The following is a 27,682-nucleotide window of genomic DNA, read 5'->3' on the forward strand; positions in this document are numbered from 1 at the left end:
ACACTTTCGGCCAACAGATAATTGGATGGAAGTCACCGCCGACGCCGCCGCCGCTCTGTCTGCTAGTTTAATAATTGGCTAGCTTTTTAAGACCTGGTTCCCAGCAGAAAAAAACAAAAAAAAAAAACAAAAAACGTTGTGGGAGAGCTCTCTTAGATAAGGTGTTAATTGCCAAGTCCCTTGTACCCACTCTAGATCTGGAGCACACTCACACACATACACACACACAGAATGCACTGCATAAACATAATTAAGTTGGAATCGTAAAATACAGCAGCAACTAGTACGCCTCGGGCGCGCATGCGTGCAGCAGCCGAAGCGGCAGCAACTCCATTAACTGGCGATTCCGATTCCGATTCCGAATCAGAGATTCCGGGCCCGGAGGCTATATATGCCTGGCATACGACCAATCAGCGGCTGGCTAAAGAGCACCGCTCGAAGAGCAAACTGGTTTTCTCCAAAGAGAAATACAGAGCAAAGCGGTCTGGGTTAAGCTCTCGGATCGACGGCAACTTTGTGCCCAGCGGCAATCAGTCGCCAGTCGAAGCCTGAAGCGCACGCAGCACTCAGCGGAAGTCGTACTCGTCGTCGTACTTTGCAGCGGTTTCGGTGGTTCAGACCAAGCCACACCGAGCTCTCTTAAGACCGAAGACAGCCACCACCACCAACACCACCACCACCACCGCCACCAAAAACCACAACAGTCGTACTCTCGCGTGACTTGCTCCGCCCCGTGGATGCTGCTCGAGGGCTGGAAATGCCGCAGGATTCGGTTAACGCGTTTAGTCGATCGACGTGCTTCGAGCGGTGATGAGCCCCTTTTCTGCCAACGGTAAACGGTAAACCCCTCCTCGAATTGGATTATTGTGAGCCCAAAACCAAACCCGAACCTGAACCCAAACCCATACCCATACACCGATTTAATAACAATTGTGAAAGTGTTAAATGTGCCGCAATCGAATTAAATTGCTTGCTGATTACAACAAAATGATGAAGAGCAATCAACTGAAATGCTCGGTGGAAGAAAAGCAAATCGAGAGATCGACAATCAGCCGACATTTTCGTTGAGTGTGTGTGTGTGTGATTAACTCCTGAGACCAGATCGTGTGAGCAAAGAAAACGGAAATAAATACCTTTCAATTAAATACAATACACTAATACATCAAAATACAATGCCGTTAAAAAATTGTGTTTATTCAAAGGCGAAAAGTAAAAGTGCAAACAATGTGAATATGCGAAAACGAGTGGGGCCATACCGGGGAATCGGTAATCGGCGGTGGCCACAGTGTGCTCCATTGATAACGCACACAGCCAAAACACAGGGACACAAACACAGGCTGTGAAGTGGAATTGAAACATGCCAAGTGAAAGAGAGAAAGAATGAAAACAGCCAACTAGTTCATAATGCACGACGATAATACGATTAATATTAATGGGCACACAGAAAGAAAATTTATGGAAATTTGAATACAAATTGATAAAACTATATCCGTGGTTTAGTATATAAAAATCTTTTTGAATAAAAATTAGTTTTTACATATTGTTGGCATAGATATTTAAAAGTGGGTTTATTAACACTACCTTTATAAATTAAAATAAATATTAAACTACTTATTTTTTTTATCTGTGCAGAGAAAGAAAAGAGAGATAGTGCAGTTAGTAAGTAAGGTTCTAAATGGGTGCATGGGAAAAGCCCCTGATCAAGAGAGCGATGAAAACGCTCATGCACCGACTCACATTCAATCATTTAACATGTGCTAAGATTTATGAGCCTAGCATGGTCCACAGCTTATTCAGATCGTTTCATTCAAGACTACCGCTTATACAATTATTTGATAAATCAGACTATATCAAGAGGGAAATTGTAATGGAAGCTTTTAGTGTAGCAATAATAGAGATAGAGTATGCCATAGTTTTAGGGCCTCCAGCAGTTCATTCAGTATTTTGCAAATTGCAAAGAGCAAGCAGTGAAAGTATGGGGAGTTTAAGGGGAGGTTGAGCTGCATCATCCACTTGCAAAAGCCACTTCCGGTCATGCCCAGTAGCAGCAACATCAGCAGCAACAACAGCAACAGCAAAAGCAACATGAGCAACATTAGCGACAGCATCTGGGTTTCGATTCAAAGTCAACGACTTCCGTTTCGTGCCAAAGCCGGGAGGAGGCCCCCAAGCAAATTACTTAATTAAATGGACAATTAACACCCGAGCAGGAGCCAACAGGGCAGAAGGGGGGATGCCAAAGGCCACGGGATGGGGGGGGGGAAGAATGAGTAATGTGGACAAGAGTGAAAATATCTGTAAATTAATATGCGCACAAGATGCAAATTGTTTGTGGCCAAAGACACGGCTCCATGGCAGTAGCAGCAGCAGCAGCACCAGCACCAGCAGCAGCAACTGCACCAGCAGCAGCCACCAGCAACAGCGTTAAATTAACATAAATTGAATTGCATTTGCATTTGCTGCACGTTGCCGCTTTTGCGGTCTTTGCTAAAGTAAATGTTGCTGCGGTCTCTGGTGGCACTTGTTGCTGCGGTTGCGGATGCTGCTGCTGCTGCTGCTGCTGTTGCCACTAGCAATGTTGCTACTGCAACTGCGTGTCAATTAGCGTTGATGATGCACAGTGAAATAGATTTTCCGCAGCCCGTTTCAATTCCATTTCGTTCGACAATTGTTACAGCAACAGCAACAGCAACAGCAACAAAAACAAAATCGCCTATCAAGTGGAATTGTTAAGTGTGAACAAAACAAACGAGAAGTACATGCTAAAGCCCATATAAATAATAAATAATTGTGTGATAACAACATTGACAAAAACAAAAAACAATAACAAAAGCAAAAGCAAAAGCAAAAGCAAAGTAGAGAAAATGATTCAGCATCCAGAATACGACCAGTGCCGCCCAGAACAAGTGTAGTGAATGCTTTGACAAAGGCACAAAAATCTGCATACATGGGCTAATTAAGGCTGCCCCAACGAATTTACATTGAGTGGTGGCAAATCCAAAGTGAATCCAAAACAAACTCCATCTAGATCCCGACCAGCATCACGCTCGCAAACGCCCCCAGAATGTACAAAATGTTTAGGAAACATTTTCGGCGAAAACCAACATCATCGTCGGCGGAATCAACAATAGAAGCAGCAAACACAACAGACAGCAACAGCCTGAGAATGTCCAAAACGACGGCGACAAAAAGGCAGCGTCCGAGGCACCGGGAACTCAAAATCGCGACCCTGCCATCGCCGATCCGCGATTGTCGATCATTAAAGTCTGCCTGCAACTTAATTGCTTTAATTTTAATACTGTTAGTCCATAAGGTAAGCAAAACCAACATGCAAAAAGCGATCGAGCCCCAAAGCAATAATCGAAAAAAGCCCCAGATCCAAATACATGCGGGTGTAGTGTCTCAAAAAGAAGCAAACCAAAAAAAAAAATTAAACAAAAAGTGTATTCAACCCATGTGAATTGGCAATGGCTAAGGGCAAAGTTTTGATGGGGGACGTAAATAATGATGATTTGGGTTTATATTTGAGTGATTTATCAAATCCACATCGGAATGAGCTGTGTTTAATGAGAGTTTTTACGCTGGAATTTCCGAAAAGCAGTAAATCAAATATAAGGAAGTTTCTTAGAACCTATAAACAAATAAAATACTACACAATTTTAATACATTTTTTTAGTGAGATAGCTTGTTCTTTTTCAAGTATAAACTGTATTGAGATACAACTATAAGTTAACTTATTTCAGGATGGAAAAGTAATTTACAAATATTGACTTACAATTTTTTTTTTATTACTTGAAGAGCTGTTTTATAATTCCTAAAATTTTTTTAAATTTAATTAATTTTACCGGTATTCTACCAAGAAACGTTTAACATTCTGAAATTACTTTTCATTGGATAAGATTTGGCAATAAGATTTTGTACATTAATGTGTAAATGATTTTTCCGGCTTTTTTTCCTTGAAAAATTAAGTTGTTAACATTAACTTTAAGCAACCAACTATAGGCAATATATTTTAATGCCTTGCTTAAATGCCATCTAGCAACTTGGTACCTGAACTTGGTTATACTAATCCCCAAAAGTTTCAATCATTAAACTGGTATTTAAATAAAGTCATTCTACGGTTTCTATAAAAAGAACTCTGACTAAGAATTCCCGGCAAAGGCTTAATAGGATTGGATCGAGGACCCCTCGTAGTTGATTCGCCAGATTAGTGGGCCGTGCTATCTCCGAAAACCATCTCTCCGAAATGGTTCCCACATGGTTGGCCGCAACGGTAGTCGGGAGACGCCGGAGTTTTCGGGGTGTAGCCGTCATAAAGTGTTACACAAAGTGCCTAAACATGTATTGAGATGCCAGCGGAGATGCCCCAAGCGGCAATTAAACAGGCAAAGTGGCAGAGTTGGAGAAGCAACGGCAGCCAACGGTTCAGAAATACATAAAAATTAATCGTTGGCCGGGAACTTATAGGGAGTTGGCGAGGGGCCTTAACAACAATTTGATTAATACGCCAGCGCGATCCCAAGAGCCAGTCATTAGAATCCGAGGAGGCTATCCAGAGTGGCCGACCGTGGGGCAATCAAATTGATTACACACATTTGTCTACTCGGAGGAGGGGATTGCATTGATTTAGGGTAAGCGAGGCGATAAAAGTCGCCGGCAGCAGTGGTCCAGCGATCCGACTGCAACTATTTAGTTGTTAATGAAGTAAATAAAAGTTAAATATTTTGTAGCGGCGATTTATGGCCGACTTCCAGGGAAAAGCAGGCAACCAGGCAACCAGACAACCAGACAACCGAAACTGCGATCATATCGCCTCGGTTCACATGGGCCCATGTCAGTTGAAATTAACCCAGTTACTCGGCCAAGTCGGGATGCCAAAAAGCGGCAGAAGATCTCTCTCATTTGAGCTGACATTTATTGATCATAAGCTGCGTATTAAACGGACTGCGAAATATGCATAAAAAGCCCAAAACCAGAGATGAGTTGGCAAAACGGGCTCCCACGTTGATGGCCAGGTTTCGTTTTCGTTTTGTTTAATTAAAATTTAATTTCACATTAACTTCGTGCGTTGGCTTCATTAAAACTTCCACCGTTTACATGTGGCGCCGCAGCACTAATTCCTCAGGCATTTCTCCTGGCTTATCTAATCGAATTGATTACGTCAAAGTTTGTCCGGAATATTAGCGGATGCACCTGCCCCATGAATGAGGAGCAGGAGCACTGCCCCAAGAAATGTGATAAATAAATAGTAAGCAGCCCGAACCGGTTGCTGGTAAAATCTCTCGATCGACGACAGCCAAGAATCCAATCAGTTTGAGCTCCCATTCGGAGTTGCAGTTGTAGTCGAAGTCAAAGTCGAAGTCGAAGTCGAAGTCAGAGACCCAAACAAAAGGAAATCACAAGAAAAGGCCAAGAGAAACCGAACAGAAATTGGCCGAGAATGAGAAGGGGTTCGTGGGGGACCTGCATTTGATTGATCTATGGCATGATCAACAATGCATGTGGCTTCAACCTGAAGTTTGCTTTTTGTCGGCCTTTATTTATATATTTTTCCTTTTTTTTCGCCGATGCTCTAACTGCAGCTGCAGGTGAGTTGAAAACTGGCCGATACCGATGCCGATGCCGTTAGCCAAGAGGCTCGGCTAAATTGCAATTTATTTCTAATAAACTTATCAACACTGCCAGCTACCAAGAGCCATGACAATAAATTCACTGAAATATGAAACCATAAAAGCAGGAGTAGCCAGCGGGCTAAGAGTTTTCATTAGCATATTTTCCGCTGGCCAAGCAGAACCCATCCGCAGCCTGGTAATGAACCTTAAAATACAAAGTTGATGGCCAAGATGCAGCTTCCAAGTGCAAGAGCATCTTGGCTAAATTATGATAAGCGATTTGGCGGAGAATAGTTAAACTTTATGCGCCATTTGTCAGATGCGTTCGATCGTTGAATCGTTCGAGTGAAAGAGCGGCGATCTAATGTGTTATTAATTTTATGGCAAATGCTCCTATCGATGGGCCACTGATTTGTGGCCACTTGGGGATATGGCCACTGCTACGACTACGGCTACGGATTCCAGCTGGCACACAAAGGCATTCTAAATTATACAAACTGCTGGATATCTCGTTTGATTAAGTGACCCAAACCGAACAGTTAAGCCGCTTTGTGTGTGGAAAATATTTCTCATTATTTTCGTGTTTCATTTGCTGCCAGATTTATCAGGCTCCTTTCATTTGCCTACCACTTTTACGGTGCTCACCTCGGTCTTCTGATTTTCCTCTCTTGTATCTTGTATCGATCCATCTATTTTTGTTTTTAATTAAAACCTCTACCGCAGTCCAATCAGAGCGCCCTAGGTGGCTTATTAGCTTTTACAACCAGCGAACGAGCTGGGATCACAGCCGATCAGATCCATAAAGTGTTGAGCATATTATTCGATTTGGAATGTAGGAAGGAGGAGGGGTACAGCCATTGGGATTCACTCTTTTTTGGGGCTTCGTTATGGGTCATGATTGATTTGAACGATTTGAGATCTGAGAAGCGCTTGTTTTCGTTGTACGATGTACTGCCAGTTACGATAATTTTGTTTATGTTTTTCACTACAGATATCCGCAGCTGGTAACTTCGAGCTGGAAATATTAGAAATCTCAAATACCAACAGCCATCTTCTCAACGGCTATTGCTGCGGCATGCCAGCGGAACTAAGGGCCACCAAGACGATAGGTAAGTTTATTAACACGCCAACTGTGAGATATATGCTTTTTATGCGAGTTCACCAGTCAAAGAAAGTTAGGACATACAAAAAATAAATTAATGTGAAGTATACATTTTTGTAATACCTTAAGGAAGGATTACATACAATTGTATATTTGTTATTTTCATTTCTTGAGTATTAAATTTAAAGCCCATGGATTAAACATATTTTGCAGTCAAACAAGTGGGAGTTTGCCTACCAAGTATTTCTGTGCTTGAATATACATATTAACCTAACAGATTTTTTTAAGCAGTAACTTAAATTATTTTATTCTAATTATTTAACTTAAATTATTTAGTTTATTAATAAAGATTTTTTTTTATTATTTTCATGTGTGTGTGTGTGCATTTTTTTTAATCATTTACTGCCTACAAAGTATTTCTGTGCTTAAAAAAATATACTAACTTAACAGATGTACATTAGGCAGCAACCAAAATTATTTAATTTCAAAGATATTTATACAATAAAAACATTTTTATTGAAATTCAAATGCCACCACTACTACTTACTTCTTATTTCTGATATTTCTTATCTTGAGCCACCGAAATAGGCGGTCAAGGCTGCTGTTTGCCTATCAGCAGAATTTGCACTCTGCATATTTTACCATGTACTACTGTATTCTCTTTTATTTATATTATGCAATCTCTGGCAGCGAACTAGGCGTGTCTATAGTATAGTATATAGTATATAGTTTATTCGCAAGAGTGATAACCCGTGCTGGAATTCTAATTTCAGGCTGCTCGCCATGCACGACGGCATTCCGGCTGTGTTTGAAGGAGTACCAGACCACGGAGCAGGGTGCCAGCATATCCACGGGCTGTTCGTTTGGCAACGCCACCACCAAGATACTGGGTGGCTCCAGCTTTGTGCTCAGCGATCCGGGTGTGGGAGCCATTGTGTTGCCCTTTACGTTTCGATGGACGGTAAGTGAAGTGCAGTTCCCAGCAGATCTTAACCCATATTGCCCGCCCCCTCCCTACTCCAAATAAGACGCACGCTTTTGGCACGAGCTCTCATTTTCGTCGTTGTTGCAGGGGGCTTTCATTATTGTTTTTCGACTCTGGATAGAGGCAACGCTGCGGTTCCGCCTGTGGGGCAGCCAAGCTGAACCGAATGCGATAAGGTCGTCGAGCCGGCAGCAGAAATGTGAATGAGCCGAACTCGTGCCGGATTGATAAGAACATATATTTCTGGGAGAAAAAAAAAGAACAGAGGGGCATAGTCTATGGGGGGATTTCCACATCGAAGAGATTATCTTCACTTCCTGTCTCCGAAATTCCAGCGTGGGCATTTTGGTTCAACAAAATCAAGGGGCGTGAAACTAGCACCAAATGCGGCTTGGCTTACTCAATTCGAACAGCTCACCAAAACCCTTGGCCATTCAGCCCGTCATCTTGCCTCTGCGGAGATTCTCGCGGCAGTAGCCGAAAAAAAAGCAATTAAAAAATGTGTTTCATGTTTTATACTTCTTTGCCGGGCACCTCGTAAGCGGCTTTCGGTTAATTAAGTGAGCATAATGCGGGCTTATGACTGCCAAACTGGGAAGGAATAAAAAAAAACATCTTGAACACACGGTTCGTAAAAATAAGACACAAATAAAACGTGGCCTGGTCCGCTCTTAACTCGGCTAAGGTAAAAATGTAACCTGACTGGGTGTAGTCGCAGAATTGAATTAAAGTTTTGCTTTTGCTCGTTTTCATTTCGTTTTTATTTCGTTGTTATGCACGGGTGTTGTTCTGCCCGTTGTTTGCTGCTGTTTTGGTGGTGTTCAAAGCTAACTTGGTTAACAATTACACTCCCTGGCCAGATCGGTGTCCAAACTAATACGACTGTGATCAGTACGATAGAGCACTTGGACAAAAGGTTTTTGTTAAAAATTAATTTAAATATATGCATTTTTTTAACAAAAGTGAAAAAAAAATTTTTTTACAAGCAGAAATATTATAATAAATACTACATAAAAAATATTTAAATTGTTTTACAGACTAAAATAAATGTTAAAGAATAGATTGTAATACTAGTTGTTGCTGAATTCCTAAAACGCAAATAATAACAATTTAAGGCTTAGTAGTTTTCATAAGGGGGTTTTGGTAATTTTAAATTTCAATCAACCTTCTTTAGTTTATGTTAGAATATAAAGTACTATTATTTCTTTTTAGTAATTTTTTTGTAAAGACTACATAAAGTAATATAAATGTGTAGTGCTTCAACATATTTTAAAACACTTCTGTACACAACATAAACTTTAATGCATTATTACGGGCTTCACAAAGAAACCTTTTTCGTAATTGATTGGCAAATTAATTTAATTATTTTTCGAGTGCAGTAGAATTTGCAGCAGACGCAGACGTCGACGTCGGCATGCGCATGCGCCGCCGTTTACATTAGGCAGGGGCACCTGGTAATGATGGAAAAGTGGTACTGGCAGTGGCGGGGGAGCAGGCATGCGTCAGAGCCGGCTCTTGGTCTTGGTCTTGGTTTTGGTCTTAGTCTTGGTCTTGGGCTTGGGTTTGGGCTTGGGGCTTGGGTCTGGCTGCCTGTTCTGTGCCTCCACCATTGCCCATACCCCATACTCCATTCCGCATGCCCCAGTCTGTGCCCCACCGAAAGCCAAGTCGTGGCCTGAAGTGCGGACAACCTGTTTCGTGGGAACATTACCTTGTCGCGCTTGTCGCTCGGCCGATGGCGATGGCGATACGTTACGCTTCGCTTTGGTTTCGCTTTAATCTTGTGCCTTTGCCAGTGCTTTTTACTTCAGTTCCCCGACTCTGCAGCTCTCAGCACTCAGCACTTAGCTCACATGTGACTGACTGAGCCGAAACTGTGACTGGGCGCCCCAAAAGCAAACGAAACCCGGCAAATTCTGCATACTGCCAGCATAATATTCGCCTGCAGACAGTCAGTCAGTCTGTTCGTCTGTTAGTCTGTCAGTCGGTTAGTCTGCGAGGCACCCTCAAGAAACCTTTCACAAACTTATGAAAATCTTCAAAAAACCGAAAGACAAAAATCAAGAAGAAAAAAAGAGCTGCCGATATGGTCGGAATTGTCCCACTTTTTATTGAATGACTTCTTCTGCGGCTGCTGATTGAGTGAATGGCATGTTAAGACTCATAAACATGACTTAGGAAATACTTGAGCGCAGCCTCAAGAGCACACATCATAACATCGGCGGGCCTTCGATGTAACTGTCAAACACCGACTTCACCTGGGGGCCCCACTCTCATCCACATTCACATCCACATCCATATCCACCTGAAACATTCGAGATGGCAGCCACAAACGAATTTCACTTGACAATATTTTCCAAGTTCCAAGTTTCAAAAAAGACCTGAAGATCTGGAGTGCGCGTGCGCAGCCATTGAGCGATCTCGAGTGGTATTTGTGGTGCCTGTGTTCCACTTTTCGCTCAAGATCAATGAATGACTGCCCAAATATAATAAAATGTGTGTTTTGCTTCGTGGGCCTTTGATCCATTTTGCTATCCCCACAAAAGTTATTTGTTCGAAACGAAACACTTTTGGTAACCAGTACGCCAATGGCTTTCATTAATGAAAGCGCTACGTACAAGGTTCTTCATATTGTGTAAACATTTCGGTGGCCAATTCACTGACTTAAAAAATGTCTCGCTAAATGCTACTTCATTTGAATGATATTTCAAAATAAAGAAAATAAATTTCCTCTGGCTAGTGCAAATATGGCTTTTGAAACATTTTATACCTATTTATACCATCTTTATTAAAATAGTTCATACATCCCTCCCATTGGCTCGTGTCTGTCTGGCATATTGTAGTTTACGAAATCCAAAACCAAATACAACGCCATTTTCAATTGATATACTTCCGCTGGAATTGCCATGCGCCATATATATCCGTATAGTCAGACCGATCATGATTTTAGCTCGAGCCCGGAACAGAACTGAAATGGCAACCATTCGATGGCGTTACTATATATCAATGCGTGGCAATTTAATGGAGATGGAAATTTGAGCCGAGGCTGGCCAATTTATAGACGGATGGATTTGCAAACTGTGTCAAGTTGTTGTCGCTGATGTTACTGATCCGACTGCAATTAGGCAATGTCTGCTTTGGACTGATTTAGTGTCGCGTCGCCGGGGCAATTACATGGGAATCCCCTTTCCGCTGCCCCGCCCCTCGGGCGTCGACTTGGCGACCGCCTCCCACTGCTAAATGAGCATTTCCTGGCATCCAGCGGCGGCATCCAGACATCGTCGACGTTTAATTGCTTTCTGCCCAACGAGAAATCTTCTACGGCCGCTCGGCTCGCAAATTACAAGAAACAGCGAATCTTCAATTTTTATAGGCCCTTGCAAAGAAGGAGTTGAAAAAATCAAAAGAAATATCCAGCCTTTGATAGTCGAAGTTGTAAATGCTCTAGGATATTTATTAATTCCCTGGTTTTTTTTTTATTTTAACAATTTTAGGCATTACTTTGACACGTTGTCTCCTAATATTTGTATTTAATTAGTCTTGTAAATATACACAATTTCTGATTAGTATAAAGTCACAGAGGAACTAGCTCGTATAATAAAGCTGTTGTTATCATGATAAGAGTTTCTCCAACCTTAAAAACATTGAAGACACCGTTTTCATAAAGATGATTTGTGTTGGCATTTTAAAAGCAGAAAAAATAAAAGTTAGTAAGTGGCATTTGTTTGTGATTTATGTATCAACTTTATGAAATTGGCTAATATAAAAATAATAGCTTCACATACCCTCCTCTAAAATAAAAATTTCTTCCTGTAAGGGCATTAAAAAAACAAATCAAAAAATCAAAGAGAATTGTGTCTGTGTTTCTTTTTCGCATTTTCTTTTGGCCAATTGCAATGCCATGGACAGCGACATGGACATGGCACAAAGTCTGTTTAGAAAGTCCGCTTCTCCTGCGTGAAATTAAAGTGTTTAGCTTTGCTTTGCTGCGCTTTGTTTGTTGTCTGATCGCTTTGTTCGTCGGTTGGTTTGTTTTTTGTTTGGCTGTTGGTTTGTTTGTTTGTTTGTTTTTGTCGGCCGTTGCGTTGTCTTCATTTGCATGGCGGGCAGCCTGAGATTAAACTGTCCATTAGCGTCAGCGCAGAGTCAAACTTGAAAGCTCCAAACTAAATGCCACCTTTCCTCCTCTCTCTCCACGTTCAATTACAGAAGTCGTTTACGCTGATACTGCAGGCGTTGGATATGTACAACACATCCTATCCAGGTAAGTGCGGTGGCAATTGCAGACTTGTGCTCGTTACCACAGCCCCTTGTTGCAAGTTGCCCATTGCAAGCTGCTAGTTGCATGCTGCTTGTTGCACGCTGCTCGTTATTGTTTGCCAGCCAGGCATTTGGCTTAATTAGCAAAAGGAGACGCAGGCGGACACACTCAGAGAAAATCTAATGTAAAGTAAAGTTATTTAATACAGCCAAAAAAATTAAAAGACTTTCAGGTACAAACAAAATTTCATTAATTATTCTTAACACAACAACACTAAATAAAGTATTTATTTAGATTGAATCCTAATAAGGCATTTGTTAAAGCCTACAAAATTTAATAAAGAATGGGTTGCTTTATTGATTTTTTTAACAATTACAAGTAACATAATTGACTAGTGATTAATGTTGTTTGTTAACTCAAAATAACATATCTCATACATTTTACTCAGAGCTTTGATTTCTCTGAGTGTGCCCTTAAGCGCTTGAAATGGTGCCAACAACTGACTAAATTCTCCTGCCCACTTTCCACCTCCTCATGGCCCCTCTGCTCCATTGGAACGCCAACGTTGATGCCACCAACAACGATGAATCCGACGACAACGACAACAATTGTCATGCCACGCCACGCTCGCCTCCAAATCTAAAACCGAAAACCAAAAACCTAAAACCAAATACCCAACTCCACCCAAATGAAATGCAGATGCGGAGAGGTTAATTGAGGAAACATCATACTCGGGCGTGATACTGCCGTCGCCGGAGTGGAAGACGCTGGACCACATCGGGCGCAACGCGCGGATCACCTACCGTGTCCGGGTGCAATGCGCCGTTACCTACTACAACACGACCTGCACGACCTTCTGCCGTCCGCGGGACGATCAGTTCGGTCACTACGCCTGCGGCTCCGAGGGTCAGAAGCTCTGCCTGAATGGCTGGCAGGGCGTCAACTGCGAGGAGGCCATCTGCAAGACCGGCTGCGACCCCGTCCACGGCAAGTGCGATCGTCCGGGGGAATGCGAGTAAGTAGCATACCTGTTTCTCCATCTACCATCTACTATTTTATTTGACTTCACCTCACTTTATCCACCTTTGTAATTACGACCCCCTGGCACCCCATTTAACGATGTGATTATGACACTTTTTGCACTTTTTGCATATGGCCGCCCGTAAACTTTGGGGCCGGCTTAATGGCCCTGGCCTCGAAGTCGCCAGATTGACAGCCACCACTCACACTAACACTCACACTCACACTCAGTCGCACAGTTATAATGGCCGAGAGTGGATTTCTTTTCTTTTTGCGCGAGATCGGTGGCAGAGAAATGGGTTCTACATAGCTCACATGGGGCTCTTTTTATCGGCTTTTGCCTTTTTTTTTTTAAACATCTCCAACTCTTTTTTTCGAGGCTAAATGTGTGAAATAGTTGGCAGTGTTTTTCTCAGCAAAATGCCAATCAGTCGATGGGTAATGCAAATCTCTAGAGGTTTAATTATGGAAACTTCTATTTATACCGTCTTTTCAAGTTTTTTCAAGTCCTAGAAATCTTAAACGTTTCAGTGGCTTCCTAGCTTATATCACAGACAAAAGTTACGCAGTTATGCAATTCTGTATAGTAGATATATAAAACATTTATGAGCAAGCGATAAACATCTTTAGATGTTCTCAAAACCTATTAAATATAAAGTTTCTTCAATTTCTCTCTCTCTCTTTAGTCGCTTTAGTGTAAACAAAATGTAAATTTTCCCATCACTGCCATTCAAATTGAATGTGAAAGAGCTGCAGATTTCATTGCACTGATCCAATCGACTTTACTTCCCAATCAATCCGCATTCCTTATTAAATTGTTCGCACTCGGTAACTGCCCATTTGGGAGATAACCCGAGTGCTATAAAGTTGTAACCAGCCATATAATCTGCAATCAAGTGCCGGTGCCAGTGCCAATGCGATTCCCGGCCAGAGAGCAGGCTAATCAAACGCCCGCACGATGGCCAAATGCTGATCGGGCCAGGAGCTCCTCCTCTTCCTCTTCCTCCTTCTCCTTCTCCTTCACCTTCTCCTCCTGCTGCTCTGCTTTCTTGGATAGTATTTTCAGTCCGCCCCTTTGGAGCGGTCATGCACAGACGATGGCAACATGGAGCGACTGGCACAGCAAGAGCTTCGGCCTTAAATACAGTGCAAAAATGTAAAATCATTTATGAGCTGACATAAAAGATAAATTTTGTGTTTACACATCTTTTAATCTGTGTCCAAAAATAAACAAAGATTCTTTGCAAATAATAAAGTTTAAAACATTACGCTAAAAAATATAAGAAGATTTTTATGATCAATTTTTCTCCATTGTTTTTTTTTGTTTTTGTTGAGACATTGTAATTTTCAGAAACATGTTTTAAAAAATTACAATTTAAGCCAATCTACTTCTAAAATAAATGTATTCATCATTTTAAAATAGTATAAATCTAAATATTAATTTTTTTATGAGTTTAATCCTCTTTCATATATTGTCCTTATAATCGAAACAATTCAGTAATATAAAAACTCTATTTTATGATTGTCATTTTTAACCAACCCCAAATTTCTTGCTGTGCATATCCACGTCCCAAGACCGCAGCACGAAAAAACGTTTGTGCTTCAGTTGTTCCTGTTGCATTTGCAGTTGCAGCAGCAGCAGCAGCGGCAGCAGCAGCAGCAGCAGCAGCAATAGTTGCTGCAGTTGCAGCGGCAACAGTGGTTGTTGCCGTTGTTAATGTTCGAGCGTAACACAGAATACGTGAGCCGGCGGCCATGATTGCATTTCTCGACTGCATCATGATGCTCTGTCAGGCATCCAATCCTCCAGCTCCAGCTCCAGCTCCAGCTGCAGTCCATTCCGTCCACCTCGTCTCGTCCTGGTTCTAAATAGCAATAATTAGTGTGGCCTAGAAAACATCAAAAGTCAGCAGATTTCCGCTCCGCCGCAACAATTATAAGCCAGAAGAAAAATTACTTTTGCTGTTTGCACGTTGCTGGCCCATTTGCGATTTGCTGGCCGGGCCAGAAGAGCCAGAGCCGCAGATTCGCGGCCAGATAGCAACACAGGCTGCCGTTTTAATGAAATCATAAATAACCGACATCGAACGGCGATGTCGACTATCACCGGGCATGACGTGACGCCCGGAGCTTGTAGAGTTAGCACCTCGCCGGGCGATAACTCGATACTCGATACCCTGTACTCGATGCTCGATGCTCGATGCTCGATGCCCGTTGCCCCAGGCTGGCTAACTTTGATCCCGCTGCACTTTGGCGTGTTGCGGCGATAAAATCGTAGTTTTTGCCCCAAGCTGGAGCAGGAACGGCAATTGCTGAGGTGGCCAAATAGGCACTGGCATTGCCACTGCCACTTTAGCATTTGATGCATCAAGGCCAAAGTTCAGAGTGACCCAATTCGGTGGTTGGCCAGAGTCAAATGCGTTCCCAGGCCAAATTGAAATGTAAGGAAACACCAGAGCCGAATGAATCGCTGAATGAATAATGGGGAATGTTTTCCCAAGATGCAGATAACCTTCTGTGTTCTCTTAGATTTCTACGATTGCCATAAAATACTTATTTGGATAGCTATCTTACATTAACACGACATCAGACAGTTAAGGCAGGTTTATTGGGAGTTTTTCAGAGCAAAGGCTTTCCTTAAATGCAAATAGCCCATAAAAAGGGCTTATTTTTATGTACCATTGTACTCTGTTTTTGTTTAAAAATAATATTTTCATTTTATTTGTTTGCTAAAATAATTTCTTCTGGTACTGCTCCCAGTAATTTTCCAAAATCTAAACTTTGGATTTATATTTAGATTATCTAGGTTTTTTTTTTTTACCATTGTACACATAATGTTATTACTTTACCTATTTTGCCGAGTTCTCTTCTCCCATTTTTTCCCGCAGAATAGGTTTCCAAGTGATTCTCTGTATCTTTCGTGTAGTCTCACCTTCATTGGTTAAATATCTTCCCAAGCTTCAGATAACATCAAAATGCTATCTTATATTTTCTCGCATTAAGCTAACCTTTCGGCTAGGATCATCTACGCCTTATTTAGTAATCAAATTACTCTTATGCGACTGACTCATCATCTTTCGCTGGACTGTATTTTCCCAAGATTCTCAAGACTCGTACCCCAATCGACTGACGATCACCTTTCGGCCAAGGTCTCCGATGCCCCATTTTGTAATCAGTGCTACACTTTTACATGGGGCAACTCTTTTCCCAAGCTGCAGAATCCTTCACCCATGAGCTAACCCCTCGGCCAGGGTGCTATATGCTCCATTTACCAATTTCGCAGTGCACTTATGGACTTGTACTCATCACCACTGACCGATTTAATCCACAGATGCAGACCTGGCTGGCGGGGTCCGTTGTGCAACGAGTGCATGGTCTATCCAGGCTGCAAGCACGGTTCCTGCAACGGCAGCGCCTGGAAATGCGTCTGCGACACCAACTGGGGTGGCATATTGTGCGACCAAGGTAAGTGACCTGGCAATTACCACGGGAAATGGATATTTTGTAGTGTGATCTCGGGGGGTATCACCGATAATATCGATGCGATGCATTCGCCAGCTGGTTCATAACTCATAGTTTCGCTCTGCCCCGGACAGATTTGAATTTCTGCGGCACCCATGAACCCTGCAAGCACGGCGGCACCTGCGAGAATACCGCTCCGGACAAGTACCGTTGCACATGCGCCGAGGGCCTCTCGGGCGAGCAGTGCCAGATCGTGGAGCACCCGTGTGCCACAAGACCCTGCCGCAACGGCGGCACATGCACGCTCAAGGTAAGTCCGCGATTTATGCACTTCTTCGCAGTGCCATAAAATAATTTAATACGTTCGGGATAACTCATCTAGGTGGTACTGAAAAAGAAAACAGGGCAAATTGACCCCTTAAAATAACAAATAAATATGTAGGATAAGTACCCAAATTGGAAAAAAGTTATAATAAAACAGCTTCGAGCATATACACATTAACATTTAACTAAGCCAAATTACAGCTTTTATGTTTAAGAATATAAAAATGCAACATTTTCTTATCTTTCAAGAGGTATATATAATATTTCCTAAAATGCCAATAAAAAAAATATATTAAATTGTATTTTAATGTAGAGAGGTAAATATCTTATTATTTTGTCGCCTTAAATAGTAAACGCCAATAAAAAAAATATTAAATATTAAAAGCCTAAGTCATTTTAATAATAAAGAAAGAAAGAAAGCTTATTACTGAAGATATCTACTGATTTATATTAAAGTCTTAAATATATAAATGCATTTTTATAAATGTATCTTATTACCATTTCAAGAATTTTCTATATACACAAATTAGGGTTTATTTTATTTCTTATAACAATTAAAGCTAAGTATATTTTTATGTTTTATGGAATATGTTTTCCTTGCAGCCAACGAACCGAACGCAATCGCAAGTGTACCGCTCGATGCACGGCAGGAGCTTCTCCAATGGCAGGCCGATGGGCCGACGCAATTCAATGCGCAGCCTCGAGCACCTGCGCCTGGAGGGGCAGAACGGCAGCAGCTCCTCTGGATTGGGACTGGGACTGGGACTGGGGATCCAGCTGCAGCAGCAACTAACCCCCGACTTCACTTGCGGCTGTGCGGCCGGATGGACGGGACCGACATGCGAAATAAGTGAGTTTTGATTTAATTTTATTCCGCAGCACGCGATTAGCCACAGCTCGGCTCAGTATAGGTTTTGGCCTGGCCAGTTACCGAACTTGCCGGTTGGTTGTTGGCAGTTGGTAGTTACTGGTTGGTAGGTAGTAGATGTTGCTGTGGTGCGGCGATGTTGCCGCTCGATCATGCAATTGAGCACACACGCATTTGACTGTAGCGAAACGAACTGAAATGAAATGAAATGAAATGAAATGAAATGAAACGTAGCACGCACAGGCTGTTATTGTTGCCGGCTTTGCCTTTTATTATGATTGTTGTTGCCACGGTGGTCCGGCGAATTTGGTTTGCTTCGGTTTTGCATTCCAATTGGAGCACGACCGACACATTCACCAGAAACTATTTGCTGGCCAATGCAGCCGTAGGCCGTAAGCTAATTGAGTTGCCATTCCCAAAACGAATGGGTCGGCGTTGAAGGATTTACATTTGTATTGTTTACGTTACTTTTTTGTCAATTAAGGGGCTTCAATTGTTCGACTTTATTTATGGAAACTTTAATGGCTTGAAAGTATGTTTTTTGTCACTTGAAATTATTAATTTCGTGTTTTCATTAAATACAGAAATGTTAAGGACTACGTTTTGAACTTTACTTTTAAAAAGTTTTCATTTCGTGGGAAATTATTAGATTTCATAAATGCTTAATTAAGTCAAAAGTTTCCCAAACTGCTGCTGATCGGCAATCTGACCCTATTTGCGGCTAATGGCCAGTCGAGGGTCAAAACTTTATTTTCGGGTGCCCTTCTTATCAGTCCCTCCTTAACACAAACAAATGAGTTGCGTGTTTGCTGCTAAAAAGGGAAAATAAGGGGAAAAGGGGGAAAAGGGGAGAAAAGGGGAAAGGAGCAAGAAGCGTCTTAGTCTCCTGAAGATTTCAGGCAACCGATAAGAAAGGCACGCAGGCTCAAGCTGCCTACACCACTGCCAATGCCAATACCCATGCCCATTCGCCAGTCAGTTCAACGACTTGAGCTCGGGCTAAGAGCCACCTGCTCAAGCTTCTGCTGCTCGAGAGCTCATCAGCAAAATCAACACATTCACGGGGAGAAAATATGTTCTTGAGTCAACATTAAATTTTAATCAGCTAGTTGGTTCTAAGCCTCGGGAGAAAACTTATAAAATCAAGAAGAGTTTTAGTATCTAAAACTCTCTTTACATTTAAATACATTTTTTTAATAGTCACATATATATCAGAGTATATTATACTTAATTCAAATTTAAATGCAGCACAATAGAGTTAGCTAATAATTTATTAATCAAATCTCATCGAAATGGCAACAATAAAATTCGTAGAAAACATTTTGCATTTTAAATAATTTAATTAGATTAGTAAATTAAAGTAATTAAAATAAAATTAAAAATTAAATTCAGTCAAGTATAGACAATGGAAAAACAATGCTTCTCTTGCACAGGAAACTGATAATAATAGAGCTGCCTCCTTTATAGCCCTGTCATAAGTATTTAAGCTTTCAATAAGTAATTATGACCTAAAATGGTTTTTATTAAGCTCGATCCTTTTCCCTCAGTGCTTTCACTTTATCTGCGAATGGCACTTAAACAATCTGCTTGAATGTCCCCTTCCCTTTTCAGATATCGATGAGTGCGCCGGGGGTCCCTGCGAGCATGGTGGCACTTGCGTCGATCTAATCGGCGGCTTTCGCTGCGAGTGTCCGCCGGAGTGGCATGGCGAGGTCTGCCAGGTGGACGTGAACGAGTGCGAGGCACCGCATTCCGCCGGAGTGGCGGCGAACGCCCTGCTGACCACGACGGCCAGTGCCATTATTGGCAGTAATCTGAGCAGTTCCGCTTTACTAGCTGCGCTGACCAGTGCGGTGGCATCCACCTCCTTGGCCATCGGACCCTGCATCAATGCCCGGGAATGCCGCAACCAGCCGGGCTCCTTTGCCTGCATCTGCATGGAGGGCTGGGGCGGATTGACCTGTGCCGAGAATCTGGACGACTGTGTGGGCCAGTGCCGGAATGGCGCTACCTGCATCGACCTGGTCAACGACTACCGGTGCGCCTGTGCCGCCGGATTCACGGGTCGGGACTGCGAGACGGACATCGACGAGTGTGCCACATCACCCTGCCGGAATGGCGGCGAGTGCGTGGACATGGTGGGCAAGTTCAACTGCATCTGTCCGCTGGGCTACTCGGGCTCGCTGTGCGAGGAGGCCAAAGAGAACTGCACTCCGTCGCCCTGTCTCGAGGGCCACTGCCTGAACACGCCCGAAGGATACTACTGCCACTGTCCGCCGGACCGAGCCGGAAAGCACTGCGAGCAACTGCGACCACTCTGCTCCCAGCCGCCCTGCAACGGTGAGTAACAAGTATAAATACGATAGACCTCCGAGATGCCATGGGAACCACCGATCTCGCCCCGATGAAGACATCATTAAGCTCATCAATCGCAGATTGCCAGCTTTTTGTTGGCTTTCGAGGGACGAGTGATTCCTCGGGCATACACTTGGAAAATAATAATTGACATGTCAAGAAATATTTATAATCTTGGAATATCAATAACTGGCTAGGACTGAATACTTTTCTTAATCGGCAAACACTTAAATGTACTTTTGCAATTGAAGTTGGGTAACTGAGCTACCTTTTAAGCCATTTGGGAAATATTTTCCAATTCTTTAGATTCTAAATTTTAATCCTTAATTTTTTAAAGGAATTAAACGTCAAGATCAATTGAAGTAAAAACTAAAGAAGTTAAAAAAAAAGGAATAGATCATTTTTTTACTTAATATTATTTACCTTTTAAAGTTTATTGAGTGGCTATTTATATATATATATTTATATTATTATTTGACATTGCACTAAATATAATTACAATGTTAAAGCATACAAAAAATTCAAGAAAATGCATTAATGTGATTATCAAGAGCTTGGCAGTTTTTAAATTAAACTGTATTTTTCTGTTAGAGTCAATATTTCATATTTCGCTCAAAAGCAGACCATTTTTCGAAGTGTAACCCTGCGATAATAAGCCTAATCATGTCCCCAATTCCACAGAGGGCTGCTTTGCCAATGTCAGCCTTGCGACAGCGGCGACAACGACGACGACAACAACAACCACTTCTGCCACAACCACGACGACAAACGCGCGGAAGATGACCAAGCCGAGCGGCCTGCCCTGCAGCGGACACGGCAGCTGCGAGATGAGCGACGTGGGCACCTTCTGCAAGTGCCATGTGGGCCACACCGGCACATTCTGCGAGCACAGTGAGTAATCCCGATCCACTGCCAAAGACGGCAAACTCATTAACTTTCCGCAGATCTCAACGAATGCTCGCCGAATCCTTGTCGAAATGGGGGAATTTGCCTTGACGGCGACGGCGACTTTACATGCGAGTGCATGTCGGGCTGGACAGGTGAGTCGCGTCAGGTTGCGATGGGATGGGATCCGATGGGATTCGATGCGATGAGATGAGCTCAGCTGAACTGAGACGAACTGAGCCGCATTGAGTCGGGTGCGCTTTAAGCGGCCAGGCCGCCAAAGTGAACGTCAGAGCGTTGCAACAAGTGCAGGCCGCTAAAACAGAGTTTTGCCGCACACTAAATACCCTTAAAGTAGGAATCTAAAAATAAAATTAACCTTATTATCAACAAATATTTAAAAAAGGTAACAAAATGTAAAAATTGAACACAAACAGAAATCATAAAAACATAATCATAAACATTAGCCAATTCAATTCAATTAAATTCAATTCTTTTGTACCAAATTTAATACACAAGTTTACCATTTACTAGCCTGCTAAATAGTGTTTGCTACTTCTCCTTCCGAGAGGGCATAAAAACCTGCTGTAAGCCGACTGGCTGACTGGCGCATTATCAACGCTTGGGGGCTTTAAATGGGCGCGAGACGAGTGTTGGCCACGTTAAGAGCGCTACGCTCTCACACACACGAGTCGGTCGCATTTATTTGAACATTGAAAGTCGGCAGTCATTACGGCCTCAAATTGAAGCGAATGCGAAGCTTTAAAAAACTATCTGCGCGTTAGTCGCAGTCGTCGATGCCGGCGAATGTATTTGCCACATGTGGCAGCTCCAATCTCCAAGGGGGGCCAACCGCCAGCCAGGCCGAACCTTTGCCATGATTTATGTTTGTTTTTAATTTGCGATTTGCATATTTCACGCGTTTCGCTTTTTTGTCACAGACACAGACACAGATACAGAAAATGAAAATAGATTCGGCCACAGTTAAGATACAGACAGAGCCACATCGATCTATGTCGGCACACTTTTACTTTTCAATTAGTTCAAGCCAAGCCAAGCGGTCATGGCAATCCTCTTTCTATGCAGTAAAAATCCCACACTCCCAAATAGGTTTTTTTTTGTTTTTTTTTTCGATTTTTGCACACAAACAATTTGCCAACAACATAGAATAGAATAGAGTACTGAGTCTTTTGTTTGAGAGAAAGTAAAAATTGTAAGCTAAACTTAACCCACTGAACCACACAGTTCGTTACATAAGTCTTTTGTTTAAGAAGAAGAAAAGCTAGTAAGACAACGGCTCGTTTAAGGGGTTTTCACTTAATTCTATAAAAAAAAAATAATAAAACATTTTGAAAAATATATTCCATGATGTTTCGTATTAAGACCATTTTTCTTTTCTTTTTTTTCTCCGTGTAGGTAAACGCTGCTCGGAACGGGCCACAGGCTGCTATGCCGGTCAGTGCCAAAATGGCGGGACCTGCATGCCCGGAGCCGCCGACAAGGCTTTGCAGCCGCACTGCCGCTGTGCACCCGGTTGGACGGGTCTCTTCTGCGCCGAGGCCATTGACCAGTGCCGCGGACAGCCGTGCCACAATGGCGGCACCTGCGAGTCGGGAGCGGGCTGGTTCCGCTGCGTCTGCGCCCAGGGATTCTCCGGCCCAGACTGCCGCATCAATGTGAACGAGTGCTCGCCACAGCCTTGCCAGGGAGGAGCCACCTGCATCGATGGCATCGGTGGATACAGCTGCATCTGCCCACCGGGACGTCATGGAGTTAGATGTGAAATTTGTAAGTCAATTTTAAATCAAAATATTTTTTATAACAATACAGAAATAACAAGAAAGTATAAAAGAGGCATTTAATTCAAATAATCAGTTACAGTTCTAGCTTTTCTTTTATAGTTTGCATTTAATATATATATATGTTTTTTTTTGTATGTATCTTTTTCAGTGCTCTCCGATCCCAAGTCCGCCTGCCTGAACGTGAGCAACACCATCTCCCCCTATACCGCCCTGAACCAAAGCGAAAACTGGCTGGACATTGCCTTGACTGGCAGAAGTGATGACGATGAGAACTGCAATGCCTGCGTCTGCGAGAACGGCACCTCCCGTTGCACGAATCTCTGGTGTGGATTGCCCAACTGCTACAAGGTGGATCCCCTCTCAAAGTCCTCCAACTTGTCGGGCGTTTGCAAACAGCACGAGGTGTGTGTTCCGGCACTGAGCGAAACATGTCTATCAACGCCCTGCAATGTCCGCGGAGATTGCCGGGCCCTGGAACCTTCGCGACGAGTGGCCCCTCCGAGTCTTCCGGCCAAGTCCAGCTGCTGGCCCAATCAAGCCGTGGTCAACGAGAACTGCGCCCGCCTGACCATCCTCTTGGCCCTCGAGCGAGTGGGCAAGGGGGCGTCGGTGGAGGGCCTGTGCTCGCTGGTGAGGGTCCTACTGGCTGCCCAGCTGGTCAAAAAGCCTTCGAGTGCCACTGGCCAGGAGCAGGGCATGCTCATGGTGCTCTGCGATCTCAAGACGGGCACCAACGACACCGTCGAACTGACTGTGGTAAGTGCTCAATAAGTTGTGTTAACAATTGTAAGCCCAATAAAAAGCCAAAATTAGCTAAATAGAATAATATTTATATAACTATATTATTTGGAAATAATGACCTAAAAAGTGTGAGAATTATCTACAATTTAGCTACCTTAAAATGGCTCAAGTATTATAGGATAATACAAATAAGAGACTACAAGCTGAAAACAAATTTCATTGAATTTAAAATAAAAATCTTAATTTAAGGAATAATAGAAATAGAAATATTTTGGGCCCATGTTTAGTCCATTATTCCCTAAATGCAGGTTTTTAAATCAGGGATTTCTTTTTTCTGAGCGAACAGAAAATCAAAAGTCTTTGGATTCTCCTTAAAATAATAGTGCAATCTTATTTAAATATTCAAGATTAATTCTCTTTTAAATATCTGAAAAATGGAAATGGAAGAAACCCCTTAAAATATATATTAAGGCTTCGAACGAAACCAAGCCTGACAATTTATCCCCTCTTTATTTGCAGTCCTCCAGCCGGCTGAACGATCCCCAGTTGCCGGTGGCGGTGGGCCTGCTGGGCGAACTCCTGAGCTCGCGGCAGTTGAACGGCATCCAGCGTCGCAAGGAACTGGAGCTGCAGCACGCCAAGCTGGCCGCCCTGACCTCCATTGTGGAGGTGAAGTTGGAAACGGCCCGAGTGGCCGACGGATCGGGCCACAGTCTGCTGATCGGAGTGCTCTGCGGCGTCTTTATTGTCCTGGTGGGTTTCTCGGTGTTCATCAGTCTGTATTGGAAGCAGCGGCTGGCCTATCGCAGCAACTCGGGAATGAACTTGACGCCCTCGCTGGATGCACTGCGTCACGAGGAGGAGAAGTCGAATAACCTGCAGAACGAAGAGAACCTGCGCAGGTATACGAATCCGTTGAAGGGCAGCACCAGTTCCCTGCGAGCGGCCACCGGCATGGAGCTCAGTCTGAATCCCGCTCCCGAACTGGCGGCCTCGGCGGCGAGTAGTTCCGCCCTGCACCGATCGCAGCCCCTCTTCCCGCCCTGCGACTTCGAGCGGGAACTGGACTCCAGCACGGGCTTGAAGCAGGCCCACAAGCGCAGCTCGCAGATCCTGCTGCACAAGACCCAGAACTCGGACATGCGGAAGAACACGGTGGGCTCTCTGGACAGTCCGCGGAAGGACTTTGGCAAGCGGTCGATCAACTGCAAGTCCCTGCCACCCTCTTCGGGCGACGAGGGCTCCGATGTGCTGGCCACCACTGTGATGGTTTAGCCGTGATCTCACCAATCAATCAATCAATCAATCAAGCAACCAACCAGCCGCCCACAGCCAGCTTCAAGTTCCAGTTGCCACAGCACGGGCGCGTTTTCCAAGTGCATTAGTAGCGTATTTTAAGCTAGGAATCGATTTAGCCTTACGGGTCAAGCCCAAACGAAGTGGCTCTGCTGGGACTCCATCACTAATCGAACTTTTCTAACTCAAACTTTCCTACATTCAAGTCTGTTGGGGTAAGATTAGGTACACAAGCGAATTTAAAACACTTGCTAGTTAATCAAGTTTTTCAGTTTGGGCAAATTTATTTGCGTACCTGATCTTATCTTAAGTCGAAACCAGTTTTTTTAGTGGCATTAGAGTTTACAAATACAGGTATAAATACACTTAATTCCATAACTTTCAGTTCTCTTTAAGTAAAACGTTTTGTTTTTTTTTTTTGTGGTTCGAGCTAAAGGAATTGTTGCCGCAGAGCTAGATCGCTATGGACACCCACGCATTAATAAGTTAGCTAGTATAATTCCGAACTTTTCTCTTCGCTAAGGAACATCCTACACAGTGTGATATTTAGTGTAACCCAGGCGCGCATTTACATTTACTTACAGATATATAGATATTTTTAAGGAAATCAACTCCTTGGCTAGAACAAGCTGTATATAGTTCTCATCTAGGATCGGCGCGCTCAATATGGTGTATTAGCTTAAGCTGTAAATACTGTAAATTAGCAGTTACCGTTATTGTATTTTGTCTATAGATAGCAACCTAGAATTTAGCTAAGCCCCAGCCGCAACGCGTTAGACTTTAAAAGTTGTTTGCAATTGTACGCAATAATTTAGCTTTAAGGCCGTAGTTAGGTAGCTGTGGAACCGGATAAGATTCAAGCGATTTTGCATTGTATTATACCTATGTGTGTAGTAATATTTATTTATTATATTACCTTTGATCTAGCAGCATTAAAGCAATATCAATAAAGATAGTAAAATACATGATAATTTGCTGGTATTTCTTATTTTTGGAAAGGGGAAATATAAATTTGTGTCTTAAATTGGTAAGTAACCATCTCTTAATATGTTGTTTTTTTTCAAAAAACATTTCATTGCCACTTTTAATGAACCTTTAAAAGTTCTTATGGCATACGGCAGTTATGGACTGCAGGACTTTGTTTTTTTTTTCCATCGAAAGCATTTCCTGTCATTTGGACTTGTCTGGATCGAACAGAAATATGCTTGGCTGGGATTGCGGCGATCGCATTTGAAATATGCGCTAATTGAATGTGAAAACCAAATGCAAGTTGGGCACTACAACGGATCGAATCAGGGGACAGCACCAGTGGATCTCGGAACGCGGATCGCGGTTCGGGGTACAAATGTAGAAACTGGCGAACCTGGCGAACCTGGCGAAACAGATCAGAAGGCCAGGAGGAAAGAAAGCGAAATCGACCAGCGAGCAATGCATTTTGCGTTGTTCGGTTTCTAATTAAAATACCAAAAAGAGCCGGCCGACACACAAAACTAAGCTCAGCGGATGATCAAGGCCCGAAGAGGTGGATTCAGATGGGCAGAGGAGGTGGCGGGGGTTTACCCAACGTGCGTAAATTTCGTCAGCGGTAAACTCCGCTCGAACAAAACGAAATGGCCGGGTTCTCTTGTATGAGTGTGTTGTTAATGAAGCAGAAAATGCCAGGAATTTTCGCTTGATTGTGGCTGCCTCTCGTCCTCTTATATTCGTTTCTGCACAGAAAAAAAGGCAAACAATTTTAACTGGATTTCAACGGATTAAAGTGGCATTGGTTTTCTTTAACAAAAAAACGCAAACGAGTGTCTTCTATTTTTTAAAATCCTATTCACAGATGGTCAAGAAAAATGTAATGTATTTTTGAAGTATGACCGAAGATTTTAATACATCGACATTAATTGATAAAGACTTATGACAATAAATAAATACTTAGTCCGATAAGAGCTGATTTTATGATTATCGCTTTAACGTTTACATAAAAATAGTAAAAAAAACAAAATGAATTTCTTAGTTTACACAGCTTTTAATGCTTAGGCAAAGCTTATAATAAATAAATAAACTAAAATGACAAAAATGTATTACCATTTTTATTTTATTTAGTTTCCTTTCGAATTTATTAAACGTTGTAAATACAACAAAATTCTTTCTGTGTATGGCGGCCAAGTGTTTTATTTAGTTATTGAACAGTGCTATCCAAGGCCTGGGACTTTGGTAGCCGCCCTTTTTGAAACGCTGCTGCCAGGCGAAATTTTAGCGGCATTTTTGGCGCTTTTTTCTGTATTATTTTTCCTGCCAAGCGCACCGCCGATGTTTCGGTGGTTGTTGCTGTTTTTTAATTAACGCGCGATACGTTTTCAACTTTGAAGGGCCAAGGAGCGCACATGATGGGCATATAACTCATTGGAATTATGGTGGAAGGGGGCGGCCGAAAAAGCGGTTCAGTCCTCGAGCTAAAGTTGCCAGTTGCCGGCCAGAACAGAACGTACATAAACTTTATCCCGTCTATAATCTAAATATGTTTCTCGGTTGCTCTTTGCGCCGTTGTCGTGGCTGTTGCAACAATTTGCAGCAAATTGAAAGCCAATTACGTTGTTTGCAGCATGCCAAGGCAGCGACGGTCGGCTCGACTTGGCTCGGATCGGTACGGATCGGATCGGATCGGATCGGATCCGAATGGAATGGGCCATATAGCCAGGGCCACTTGGCCGGCAGACAGGCGAAATTGCGGGGCGCACAGCGCTCTCGTAGACGACATAAATATCAAATACAGGTCCATAAATTTGAAACCAATTAGCCAACTTAAATTGATGATGGTTGCCGCAGCCGTGGGGCTGCAGGAGCTGGGTCTAGCATTTGCCTACTAGCCGCAGGAAGCTGCCACCGACGCGAACCTCCGCTCGAGGATCTCTTTGGCGATCGCTAATGGCAGTGCCATTTGATGACATACGTCGCTCGTGTTGAGCCGCCAATTTTCG

The 27,682-nt window shown here is 42.9% G+C and overlaps 1 protein-coding gene across 8 annotated transcripts; it reads left to right on the plus strand.

Annotated features, from left to right (window-relative positions):
* The first annotated feature begins 522 nt into the window (after positions 1-522).
* LOC128257354 (protein serrate) lies at positions 523-25,684 on the plus strand. 8 transcript variants are annotated; one of them, XM_052988356.1, is made up of 15 exons: positions 524-1,106; positions 2,678-3,313; positions 6,604-6,721; positions 7,488-7,675; positions 11,909-11,963; positions 12,660-12,975; positions 16,312-16,445; positions 16,577-16,752; positions 17,370-17,616; positions 19,246-19,974; positions 20,671-20,880; positions 20,934-21,029; positions 22,291-22,662; positions 22,825-23,432; positions 23,937-25,684. In XM_052988356.1, exons 2-15 carry the CDS (start codon positions 3,065-3,067, stop codon positions 24,690-24,692), a joined length of 4,254 nt encoding a protein of 1,417 aa, XP_052844316.1. In that variant the 5' UTR covers positions 524-1,106; positions 2,678-3,064; the 3' UTR covers positions 24,693-25,684. The 8 variants fall into 8 exon arrangements, with proteins under 8 accessions (XP_052844357.1, XP_052844316.1, XP_052844300.1 ...); XM_052988340.1 differs by having other exon boundaries at positions 524-839; XM_052988364.1 differs by having other exon boundaries at positions 524-839; positions 2,684-3,313.
* Positions 25,685-27,682: the final 1,998 nt, after the last annotated feature.

The sequence above is a fragment of the Drosophila gunungcola genome, chromosome 3R, assembly GCF_025200985.1.
Source record: "Drosophila gunungcola strain Sukarami chromosome 3R, Dgunungcola_SK_2, whole genome shotgun sequence".
Classification (NCBI taxonomy): Eukaryota; Metazoa; Arthropoda; class Insecta; order Diptera; family Drosophilidae; genus Drosophila; species Drosophila gunungcola.